The 13294-nt window shown below is 47.6% G+C and overlaps 1 protein-coding gene and 1 pseudogene across 3 annotated transcripts in view; one reads left to right on the forward strand and one right to left on the reverse strand.

The window, feature by feature from the left end:
• The window catches only part of Cbp53E (Calbindin 53E), a 288931-nt gene that overhangs the window by 75115 nt on the left and 200522 nt on the right, over positions 1 to 13294 (reverse strand). For all 3 annotated transcript variants that reach the window (XM_070530904.1, XM_070530903.1, XM_070530905.1), the window contains one exon: positions 2713 to 2798. In XM_070530904.1, coding sequence (XP_070387005.1) covers positions 2713 to 2798 — 86 coding nt within the window. The remainder of the gene's footprint in view (positions 1 to 2712; positions 2799 to 13294) is intronic.
• LOC139056387 (programmed cell death protein 6 pseudogene) lies at positions 9815 to 10588 on the forward strand (annotated as a pseudogene).

The raw sequence follows: 13294 nt of genomic DNA on the forward strand, positions 1-13294 counted from the left end.
CAGCTCAAACTGGTTTTAACGTTTATTTGCCGGAGTACAAACGCGTTTGAACATGACATACGCATAGGTATGTGCGACTGCGTAACACTTAGTAGCCGATTACGTCAAAATCCGCGTTTCTCTTGTCTGCGCCCATCCTGTACCTGCAACTGCGTAAGATTCAACAATCGGCATGCCGTAAACTCGCGTTCAACTGCCGGAGGAGAAATCATGCCGTCGTCTTACTGCTGCCGTTGCTCACACAGCTACTGTGATACGCGTTGATCTAGCTGGTATCGCTTTGCCGAACCCGAAACAATGCTATAGATAGCAGGTACATACTTGTAAGATGCTTCGCCACAGTGCGAGGGATCGCCACAGGGAGGGCACTTTGAATGAAATCTGACGTGCTCTTAATGTGTATACTGATATCACATCACAGCAGCGTATCATATTACATTCCGCCTCCATCACGCAACTGCCGTGGTCGGAAATCTAAACCAGCGACATCGTGAACACATCAGACACCGCGTCGCTGCAGTGGATGTTACATCTCCAAGATTATTGTCCTCCAAGTCACCATTTAGCAATTTAGCCGACAAGCCAGCCACCACTTGACGTGGCGGCGTCAGGCGTCAAAATAGATCCGCGTAACACTTCCCACGCAATTTCACTGTTCAGCTCCGCGAGGCTGAATGTGTAAAAAACATGACATGCAGATAAATGCTCCACTGTTCTCGGAGTTGAGCGGAGCCCATTCTCCCCAAGAATGCATCATGCTTCGCGTTTGGTGGCTGCTGCCCGCGATGCTTTTCCATCCAGCCATAGGATACGTATGCAGCTCTCCAAGGTGTTAATGATCTCACGTGCGGGCGCGTCGACCAACAAGACGGTCAGCGTCGTGTCGCCTAACGCAGCTACGAAAGTAGCGACATTAGATGCATGCGCACGGAGCCCACTCTTGCCCGAGCATAGTCTGCTAGGCTATTCCCGTTAAGCTCCACGTTGCCCCTGCTGCTGATCAGATTCCAAAGCAAACAAATGCGCACACGTGCTCCTGCGTGCAAATTGGTTAAAATAAGCGGTTGCAAACAATATATGAGCTGATGAAAAGCAGGGGGTGTGCCGCGGATTCAATGGACCAGCATAGCAGACGATGAACGGACACTATAGGACGCCCTGCGCGCATGCACCTATACCCTCGCTACTCTCTCTGGTGCACTCCCTGCGGCGCTGACCGACGGTCAACGCTGCTGTGAAGTCATTAAATATATTGGAAAACTATACCTGTCTCCAGAAAAAATAAAACAGCGCGTAAGCGCTGTTGTTGGCAATCGGCTGTGTGTGCACATATTCTTTTATTGGGCTGCTTATGATGGCCTTTGATTTCCTCTATAAACACTGGTCTGTGACCCTGCATTAGAGGAGGCAAGATAGGGGAAAAAGCTAATGCACGAGCCCTGTTCTCAAAATATATGGGGCTTTATTTTGTAATATTTTTTTCCCTCCGATTCTAATCATTTGGTGTCATTCGTCTCACAGAGCGACAGATGCCGGCTATAGAGAGGCCGCGGTTTCGTGTGAACCAATGACGAAGGGCAAAATAATGGGAAATGAAAAGCATCGTGACAAAATACGGCCCCTGAATTTCGTTAACTCCGTGCTGGGGGGATGACGATGCAACAAGAAAACGCACCGACATCGGTGCTCGATAGCCCATTCTTACTTTTCTGTCTTTCACGACTCCGAGCCCAACCTCAGCCGGGACTGCATTATGTTACGTTTCATTTCGTATTCAGTTTTTTTTTTCTCATCACGCATCGAGCCGAGTGGTCGACCTCAGCACTAACGGCATGGCGGAAGGAAAGCGTTAGGGGGAGCATCGTGCAACGCGATTGAAGCCAAACCTGGTGGTCCAACACGTGATCGCACGTCAAAGTGCGCGGTTGGTTTTTGTGTTCCAGCTCTGCAGGCAGAGCCCCGGCAGGGCAGCCGAACAAACACGCACCGAATAACAACTACTGCCATGGCTACTTGCAACCAAACATCTCAGCAAATCTCGATTCTTGCTCCGTGATCTCGACGCAAGAGGTCACTTGTTGGGCCACCACTGAGCGAATGGCTTCATAGGCTTCACGGGGCCGTTCGCTTTGCCAAGGCTGGCTGCGTGACGTAACGCTCTCTCCTAACTTCTTCCTTCCTCCATGGATAACGGTGGCACGCCGTTGTCCGAGCCAGGTTTGTGTCATCGTAAGGTGTAAAGAACAGAAAATGAAAAAGACCGTTAGGAAACGCGACCCTCGGACGTATAAGATACGTAGCGTACACCACAGCTATGTCGTATGCCTGCCGTAGAATGTGCGCCCATATATCTATGGTGCGCCTATCGTATATTGAGGCCATGATGGGCTCAGTCGCTGCAACTACACCGGCCGATAACCAATGAAAGGATTGTTATATTTCCTTGTCAATCTGTACCTGAGCTCCCGCCTATCGCAAGAAAGATTCTAATGCTTTTTTCTTTCTTTATAACACGTTGTCGTTCTTTTTGAAGTCGATATATCACCGGCAACAGCGGCTTAAAATGCAAGGTTGTAAAAGAATAGGCTTTCCATTTTCCTTTCTTTTTCTTCCTCTTCTGTCATCTCTCCAATTTGTACGTGTATTTGAAGGAACTAAACGTGTTTTGCACGAAGTAGAAGGAAGGAACTAAAGAGAGAAAGTCGGGCTTACCTCTGGTCCTACATCGGACAAACTGACGCTGGAAACAAATTCGCGGAGAAAGTTGTCTAGCTCTCGTCCTTCGATGAAGCCGTTGCCTGCGAAGACGAGAAGAAAGGAAAGTCTCCGGTTAGTTGACAGCGACAAATCGTAGGAGTAGGCGAACACTGTCTGCCTCTCAAGTTGTGTCAGCAATCAATATAGATTGTTGTCTTTGTCTTTGCCGCCATTCAGACTGGTAAGACGAGACAAGAGCGACACAAACCAAAAGTTAAAAGAAAGAAAAACAGGTGAACCTTGACACCGAAAGAAAGAAGAAAACCAGAGCTACGAATCATTTAATTTCCTCCCAATCTCGCAAGGTGCACGGCGTGTTTTCTTGGGCGACCGATTTTTATGTTTCGAGCGATTCTGCTCACGGGTATCTGCCAGTCAAATGACGAAGGCGATGCTTACACAATACATTCTATATATGCGTCATCCCTCTACGCGCGCGCACGCGCACCCACACACACACGCACACGCACACACTTCCGCGAGTCTTGTGCTTTGTACTGAAAATCAATTTTTAATCTAGCTGTTCAGGAATCGCCCCCCCCCCCCCCCCCCCCCGCGTGCGGTCGAAGCAGCTGCTGCAATATTGGCGGCGCCAAGAAAATATCTAGCGTCTGCTCTGTCTGACGGTAGTGCTCCCACGCGACCCAACAGTTTTACCATTCAGCGAGGCTTTCGTCTTCCAGCTTACATTTTGTTGGCGGTGATCTTTGCTGCACATCTTGTTTTCGTTCCTCCACGCCAGCTGTTCGGCTGTACTGCCGGTACTCCCTTCGAGTGCTCAAATATTCTGCAAGCTTGCTAGCGAATTCATCTTTAAGCGCACATAGTGGTGACTTATGTGTATGCTGTCGTACCGTTTTTACTATCAGGATTCGGGCTCGCCCACAAAGTCAGTTTTTCTTATGAATCTGGCCAGGAGGTTAAGCCACCAATGTGTATGTGCAAAAAACTACACTGCCGTAGCGGCCGTAATTTCACAAAATGTCTAATGCGCAGGAAATTCAATTATCTTAAAGTTTTACTTAACACGAATAAAAAGACATAACTTTCCGCGTCTTTGTTGATCACCTGCAAAATATCGAACATGGAATACAATGTGGATCTTGGTACTCCGTTTCTTTATCGGACAGAAAAACAGAATAAATTAGAAGTTATGCAATTTTCAGCGACAAAAAAGAAAGGTTGTTTATACTACGAAAATACACTTCATACATTTCAATGAAAGAAGTCAGGGACCAAAATATGCCCTTTCCATATGTCTCTTGCAAGCGGAATAAAAGAAAGCACTTGTCTAAGCATTTGCCTGAGCGAGTGCACATTCATCAACGCTGGCCTAAGGGAGAGATGCGGACACGTCCATAATTAGGGCCCGCGAAAACGCAAACACCTATTCTAACAGATTCATTGAGTGATGGGATCTCACATTCCAAAGCAACTGCCCGCCCCATGGGAGATGCCGTAACCTAAGGCACAGGATTAGTTCTGACAACCTGTGGTTCTTAACATGCATCTAAAGCACGGTACATAAACTATTTCGGATTCGCCTTCTTCGGAATGCGGCTGCCGCGAACTCGTGACCCCGGAATCGAACTGAGCAGCCGAACGCAATAACGTCGGAGCCACGGCTGAGGGCATATGACCGACCCCATCGCGAATGTGGTCACGTCGTCCTTGCGTCACCCCGACTTTCTTGCCGCATTGCACGTCGTGCCGCATTACACAAGGCGCCAATGCGTGCGCTCGCGCCTGCAAGGGGGCGGGTGTTGTAGGCATGAGGCCAGGAAGGCCGAACGTTCTGACGCAGTGTATAACAGGGAGGGCCGTGGCTTTACGTTGGGCGGACACCTCGCCGCCGGCGAAGGCAGTTCATGTTTTTCCACGCCGGCGTGATATATGGACCGCCAGCCACCCAAAAAATTTCTGCTGAGTAAAGGAAGGCGCGTGTTCGCTGCCGCTGCGCCTGCAGCGGCTGCATCAGCAGCGCAGCTCGGATTTTTCTCGGCTTCCTGCGTGCGCCAGCGTGACGCGTGGCCCGGCAGCTCACCAGTTTATCCCAGGCGGAGCCGAGCAACGTTGAAAGTTGGCAGACGACAACGAAGAAAATGAGAGCACCTTGAAGGAAAAGCATACGAGATGGTAGAATATTTTATGCTACTCAATAAACTTCAGTCTACGAATTTCCCGTAGTACATAACCGCTTGGATATATTGATTTATGATAGAGAATAAGTTTTACTGTTATCAGCGCGGTGTCTCGAAGTCTAAATACAAGGAGACAAGATGAGTACCACAGGGTGCCGTTCTTTCTCCTATTTTATTTAACATTTTGCGAAGTACAATTCCTTTGTACCGCGGAAAGTACACGCGTATGTTTATGCGGATTGCATCAAATTTTTTACATCCGCAACTAATATACACTCACTACACCTGTCGTTGTAGACTTGTAGGTTTGAGACATGGCTAGATGGGTTATTCATGTCCTTAAATGTTACTAAAGTCTAGTACTAGTCTTTCCGTTAAGTGTGCAGCTGCATATATCTCTCAAGTTCCTCAATCATTCTTCAAGTTGACTCAGTCAAGTACTTTGGTGTTATGTACAATGGCAAGCTCGCCTGGCGCAATCAAATTGAATATAATGCAACACAGGCAGAATGTGCCGCAGCTATGCTCCGCCGGCTCAGTCACCGTCGCTCTGGACTACACAGGGATACTGCGCCATACTGGTTATACTGACAACAACGAAAAGTCAATGCCAGACCTTTGTGAGCAACATAACCTCGTTATCGTGAATGCAGGGCCTAAGTGTGGAGGGCAGATCACGTGGGAAGTGGGAAACCGGCAATCAACCATTGATTACTGTCTGATGACAGAAGGAATTAATGATAATTTGAGAGATGGTCATTGATGAGGAAGGGTATAGCAGCATAGAAAGTGACCATAAACGCATCATTTTGAAAATGGGATATGTAGTTGGGAAAGAGAGCAAGGAGTGCAAATTGACCAGTCCAAATTTGAACGCTGAACAAATAACAAATATAGTCACTCGAGGAAGAACTTAGCAAGTGGCCAAATAAAGAGTGGGAATATAGTGAGCTTCTAAGTGTAATAACGACAGAAATGCGCAAAAAGAAACAACACGTTCGTTGGAAAGGAAAAAAGAAACTGAAAAGCCGGTGGAACAGGGAGATACGAGAAGCGATCGCCGAACGACAGAAAGCATCCCAAGAGCACAGGCAGGCAAAGAAGGCGCAGTTTCCGCAGGATGAAGTAGCCAGTAAATGGGAAATATACCGGGAGAAAAAGTCTATGGTTCAAATACTAGTGCAAGCAAAATTAAAAGGTGAAAGTGAACGTTAGTTGGGAGAAAGACGTGAGAAAAAGAAGGCCGCACCTAGAATATATGGAACCACATAAAATTATTAGGCAGGAAGTCAACAACAATCCAACAACATATCCTAGACGAAGATAAAAACAGACTGGAAAGAGAAGCGGCAATAAATTACATCCGAAAATAACAGCCGAATCTTTCCAAGGCAATTCCGAGGTTGTATCCGAAGGAAAAAAAGGGCCATGAAAGAGACCCAGGTAAAAAAGGAGCTGGTGCTGACAAATTTCAACTGGAAGAAAGCCGAAGAGAAAACTACTAAGGGCGAAGCCAAAGGGCTAGACGAGGTTCCCGTTAGGCTGATTAATGGACTAGGACCAAAAAGTAAGGAAGCTCTGGTGAAAGCAGTGGAAAAAACTTTAAAAGTTAGACGAATACCAGACAGTTGGCGGCAAAGTAGAATGAATTTAATTTATAAAGGTAAGGGGGAGAAAGATAGAATTCACTCGTATAGACCGGTGACCATTACATCGGTAATATACAGGCTAGCAATGCAGGCAATCGAATTAAAGCTTCAAGCATGGGCAGAGAATAATGGCATTTTGGGAGAACTTCAGAATGGCTTCCGAATAGGTAGGCGTTTAGATGATAACATTTGTTCTTACTCAGTGTATTGAAATATCAAATGTAGAAAGCAGACCGTTATATGTGGCTTTTTTAGACATTACAGGAGCCTATGACAACGTAGACCACAACATCTTGTGGGATATTTTGGAAGGGGAAGGCTCAGGTGACGACTGTCTACAGATTTTGAGAGAGATTTACCTAGAAAATACCGTTTGCGTTGATTGGGAAGGGATGAGGATGGAGTAGAAAGTTCATATCAACAAGGGACTGAGGCAGGGGTGCCCTTTATCCCCACTGCTGTTTATGATGTACATGGAGAGGATGGAGAGGGCGCTAGAAGGAAGTTATATCGGGTTTATACACTCATACAAACAGGCGGGTACAGTAGTAGAGCAGCAGCTTCCAGGTTTGTTTGATTTTATGCGGACAATATTGTGTTGCTAGCTAACAAGCAAAGTGATTTGCAACGTCTGGCTGTGGACAGGAAGGCAACAATTTAGGTTTGAAATTTAGTGTTAGAAACTCAGGTCTTATGTTATTCAATGAAAACAGTGAACAGACAGTGGCGATACAGGGCCAGTAAATACCTCGGTTAAAGAAATATAAATATCTTGGTATATGGATAAATGAAGGCAATAGATATATGGAAACAGAGGAAAAACAATAACAGTGAAGGAGAAGAGAAATGCAGCCATAATGAAGCACAGAGCGCTATAGGGATACAATAGGTACGAGGTGCTCCGAGGTATGTGGAAAGGTGTAATGGCTCCAGGACTTTCGTTTCGAAATGCGGTTCTTTGCTTTAAATCAAGGGTACAATCAGGACTCGACGTGAACTAAAGGTCAGTGGGTCGCCTCGTATTGGGCGCTCACGGGAAGACTACAAATGAAGCTGTGCTGGACTAGTTTTGAAGTGAGGGAAGCTCGCAGTAAAATTGAGTATGAAGAAGGACTGAGGAATATGGAAGAGAGTAAATGGGCTGGGAGAGTGTGAGGTATCTGTACAGGAAAAACATTGATTCACAGTGGAGGAAAAGAACTAGGAAGCTTACCAGCAAGTATGTGGCCTGTAGGGTGGGCAACACAGCAACAAAGAAAGTCAAGCGGAAAGTCAGAGTGGCCGAAATAATCTCATGGGTGGCGCCAATGGAAAAGAAACGTGCCCTGAGTAACTACTTAAGAGGAAAAAACGAAATCAGGAAAGAAACAATTTATGATAACTCAAAGGGAAGCTCATTACTTTTCGAAGCGAGATCGGGATGCCTTAGAACACGCACCTATAAAGCGAGATATAAGAAGGAAGAAGCATGTACTTGCTGCGGTAAAGCTAGGGAAACTATGGAGCATGTTCTATTAGAATGTGAAGACGTCTACCCGGCAGTCGATTTAGGCACCACTGGCCTCTTTGAAGCCCATGGGTTCAGCGAGAGCAGTGGAAAAGTGAACATGTCCGCAATAGGGATTAGTAAGAGTCGATTGGAGGATTGGTGGAATAAAAGTAGGGAAACGACAAAGAACGGAGACGTACAAAAGCACAGTTCGCAAGAGGGGATCAGCAAATTTGGTAGTGGGAGTTCATAGCGTTTTTTTTTTTTCATTTTTTATTGTTTACTCTAAGTAGGACATTAGGCGGTATAATAGCAAGAGCTTGGTGGTGCAATCCACCGCCCCGTTCCAAAGGGGACGCTCATAGCATGCGTCCGTCCGTCCGTCCGTCCGTCCGTCCGTCCGTCCGTCCGTCCGTCCGTCCGTCCGTCCGTCCATCCATCCATCCATCCATCCATCCATCCATCCATCCATCCATCCATCCATCCATCCATCCATCCATCCGTCCGTCCGTCCGTCCGTCCGTCCGTCCGTCCGTCCGTCCGTCCATGCATGCATGCATGCATGCATGCATGCATGCTTTAGTGATGATACATAAGATGTACGTATGTTCGGCTCATATTAGAATTCGGTGGCGTTGTATTTTTCGGTGGTTTCGCCTATAAAATTAAACCTCCCATACGTAAAGAGAAGTTCTACGCTAATGCCTCGGGCTACCTATGCCTCGGGCTACTTACATTCGTTTCCAACGGTGTTTTATGTCAGGAAGCTCACATGGCAGATTTACCACTTTTATGGTTCAGGCATCTTCAAAAAAATTTTTTTCCAAAGAGACATAAACAATATATATTTATCACTGAACCGTCTTTTTGGCGCATTGTGGTCGCGATTACGCAGCCCTCAGATAACATTTGTGCAAGCGCAGTTACAACAATTGAATGTGTCCATACGCAAAGTTTGCCATTTGAATGATGCCTTACCAGACCTCAAAATTGAGTTCGAGGACATATTTCCAAATCATGCTAATCTATTACCTAAAATATTTTTAATTCATATATTACGAGTCTACCTAGGTCGGCTATCTGCTGACAACATAATAGCTACTGGTGACGCTTCTCAGTACAATGAGAAGGCAGCAGTTGGAGTCTTCTCTGAATCTCTTTAATGGTGTTACTCTCTTCGCCTTCCCGACTTCACACCCATATTTCTGGCAGAATTATAGCGAATGTATTAGCATTACAAAAGCTTCCCCCAAATGACTTATTAGCTGTTATTATGAACGACTCGCTGTCTGTGGGCACAACAATTACTGCATCGTCAAATTCAAGATATGCTAACATTTTGTTCGCATATTTATTTTATTCGCATGGAACACATGTAGAAACTGACCGACTCTTGGCCAATCCCCTGGAGTGGGTATGTGCCGAAGACTTTAAGGTCATCATCATTATCATCATCAAGCTAGCTCCGTCACAAAGAGCGCAATTTCGCAGCGTGCATATTATGAGCCTGACTGCATACGACGAAAGTTACCGAAGGAGCGGGACCTTTCGTGTCGTCCTTGGTGCGCAGGAAGCGCCACGAATACTACATTTGAATTAACACTTTTTGTTAACGGTGACGATTGCCAGCCTATTCAGTGGAAACTTGAGGGTATAAGTGACGGACGTTTGCAATAAAAATAGAAAGGTGCGTTGTCGAAAACAAAAAAAAAAAGAGGAGGAGTCTGTCGTGCAGAAAGCTTGGCGCTGCGATCGCGCATAATTTCTCACAGCGGCGCGCGGCGCTCGTGCCAGCGTGGTCACGCGGCGTCAGCGCAAGAGAACGAACAGGCAGGATCCCCGGGGACCGCGGCGGCAAAGGCATGGCGCACATCGGCGGACAACCGTTGAACCAGGTCACCCTGCGCAGCACCTTCCTGGCCGCCGACCAGGGCCACAACGGTGCGATCGACTACCGCGAGCTGCAGATGGCCCTGTCGAGCGGCACCTGGCGGCCCTTCAACATGGAGACGGCCAAGATGCTCGTGTCTCTCTTCGACCGGAACCACGACGGCACCATCAACTTCGACGAGTTCAGCGAGCTGTACCGCTTCGTGACGGACTGGTCGAGCGCGTTCCGCCACTACGACCCGTCCAACGCGGGCACCATCGATCCCAGCGACATGATGAACGCGCTCAAGGAGTGCAACTGCACGCTCACCGACCGCTTCAACTCCATGCTGCTGCGCCGCTTCGTGCGGGCAGGAAAAATCTACTTCGACGAGTTCATCCAGGCCTGCATGTTCGTCAAGAGCGCCACGGACGCGTTCCGTCGCTACGACCGCCAGAAGACGGGCGTGGTGAACGTCCGCTTCGAGGAGTACATTGTCATGCTCATCCAGGTGCTCGCGTAGCACCGCCTGCCGGAAAATTCCCCCGCGCGTCACCGGGGAACGCCGCTCGAAATTCTCCCGTCGACAATACAACATGCCCAGTCGGTAACTGTTCTCTGTCGCTTGTCTTTAGCAATAAAAACAACACCCAGAGATGGTGGAATATTCGCCATGTGCCACTTTCAGTTGTCAAACTCAATAGACAGGACTCCTAAACTCTTTTCACTATGATCGGGTGTTTTTACGTTAGGTCCCTCGGAGTCTAGTAACTGCCGTACGCATAATTCGCTGCAGTATGTCTTCTCTTGAGGCGGCTGACTAGGTAGAGCCATTAATATCTTTATAATGATGCAGTTAAGTGATGTATTCGCGTTAATTGCTCTCTCCGCATTATCCTTGAGGTGCTTCGTCTCTTGCGAGGGGCACTGAGTGTCAACCACAGCATACTAAAAATTTCAGCTTTTAATGCCATCTGAGGCCATGTGCTCTGCCATGCTCCCTTTGCTTGTTAGTGCCAGGTCATACGCTGATGCTTATTCTCTTTATGCAGCGCTTAAGAACACGCAGGTAAACGCGAGCCGCTTTCGCGTGAGACTCCCAACTCAAACATCTATTGAGAATAGCAAGTTGGAATCTCTCCCTTCTTCACTATCGGCTTACCTCCTGAGAAAATTTCCATCTGACGCATGTAGTTCTGGGAGTTGCTTGCTCCAAGTTTGCAGAAGGGAAACAAATATAGCAGGGCTTCACCGCTTTTTTTGTTACCTTCTCTACAAATACCGACATAACTGATTGCGAGGATTTGTAGGCTTTCGCGTGTGTATCTCTAACAGCGCCATTCTTCTCTGCCAGAAAATCCGTTTCTTTCGTGGGGAAGCCGCAGGTGTGTGCGCAGAATCGGGAACTTGTGTAGAAGGTGGAGTTTGTTTCTGGAGTTGTCATGCAACGTGCATGCAGTTTGTTGCTCGCAAATGCACATAAGCGACCATTTCCTCAACGTTGAGGACTTCCAGTAATGAAATCAACAGAGATGATGAGCTTGGTCACCTAGGCAGGAAGTATACCGGTAAGTTTTTGAGCTATTGGAAACAAGCTAGAATTTTTGCATCTCAATTCTTTCCGATGAAAATGCATCCAAGGGGAGATGCGTTCATGCAACGAGGAATATTCAGACAACAAAAAAGTGCGGCAATGATATCGTTGCGCTTAGAGTGTCACGCGCAGCCTTTTTCGGAACACAGGGAAGACCCGTATGGCCGAAGCTCACCCCCGTCAGTGTTTCGAGACCTTTGTTGCTTTGTAGTTTCGGAAAGACGCCCCGAAATTCTTCGGGGCCCGTATTCACAGAAAGCCCTTAAGCTAGAAGTGTTCGTAACAGCTAATTCCAACTACTCCCGGCCGGCCAATGGTAACGAGCGCTTACGAACAAACTGCTTTGTGGATTCGGCCCAAGAAGCTCTCATCAACTAAGTTTTTGATAACGGCTGTGCGTACTTTGCCTCAGAATCGTGTTATTTATACTCCCTGTTACATCGTCACTGGCACTCCATCGTTGGAACAAAAACAAAACCTCTTACGGGTTCGCTTACGAGTTCTCAGTTCACGTGCTCGCGGGCGCGTCGCCTTCTTTAAGACTTCGTCGCTGAAAAAGGTCGGCACCGGCAACATAAATGACTGCCCTGTGGAGCCAATCAAGGATCGAGTACTAACAAAATTAGGTTCACGAAAATGAAAAAAAAAAGATACGCTCATTTGGCTTTGCACGTAACGCGTTGGCACTTTGTAGCCGTTTCGCCAAAGTTCCTCGGCGGGCGGAAGTAAGCCGATCGACGAATGCCGCGACGGAGGCGGCAAGCCCCTGTTCCGTGCGCACCGCCACTGCGGGCCAGCGAGCGTCCCTTTCGCGAGGAGACGACGTGCGCCGCCTGCCGATCGCGCGCACTCTTATTTCGGCTCGCCGCGTTCTCCGTATCGCGGGGCGCCGACTGGTCCCGTTTTCACGGCGCTTTGATTCCACAGACCAGTGTTTCGTTAGCAGGTCTCGACCGGGCCGCCGACAGTGGGAATTTTTATTATCTGCAGTCTGGGGACTCTTTGGCATCGCAAAAAGAAATGAGGACTCTGCGGGGGACGCATAGAAAAACAGCAGCTGCCCCTCGGCACTCTCACATACAGCTTGGCTGTTAACTTTCTTCGTTAATCCTCTCTCTGCGAGAGCTTCTGCGAAACTTTTTTCAATGGTTGCATGTTGAATGTCTCATGCTGCTGTTTTTTTTTCTTTCTTGCGGCTTCACACACGGGTTTCGATTTCTTCCCCAGAATCGCAAAAATTTTATTATCGGTGGCAGAATCCGTGACTGGATAGCAACGGCTCGACGTGACATGCCTGTCTACTCAGTGGAATAATACGAGAGGGAAAGTTGGTGTGGTCCTACAGAAGCGCACACTCTATCGTGATCGTTCCGGCCCGAAAGAAAATTGTCTTATCTTTTCAGGTAACACGACAAACGCGCAACGCAGCGACGATCGCCTAAGTTTGTAGCTCGAAAGACATCTCGCCAACAAAGGCCCGCTGCTGATGTAGTTTATTTTAGCCTTGCAAGCATTTCTGCGTCCTGGTTTACTCGAGACCTCATTCGGTGGCACAGGCAAACACCACGACGAAATGAGAAGCAAGTCCGGCGTCGAAATTGCTTTGCACTGAATCAAAGGATGTTTTATTTTAGCCACGTAACGTTAGGCAAGTACAGGCACGAACGTGTAACCGGTCGTTGACATGGACTGCGTTTGCGCCTGATCAATGTTTACTAGCAAGTTTCACCCTAGAGCGCCCTATTAGAACCCACGATACTGCTAAGTGATGTCGCGATTGCGAAGGTATCACAC

This window comes from Dermacentor albipictus, chromosome 1 (assembly GCF_038994185.2).
Source record: "Dermacentor albipictus isolate Rhodes 1998 colony chromosome 1, USDA_Dalb.pri_finalv2, whole genome shotgun sequence".
Lineage (NCBI taxonomy): Eukaryota > Metazoa > Arthropoda > Arachnida > Ixodida > Ixodidae > Dermacentor > Dermacentor albipictus.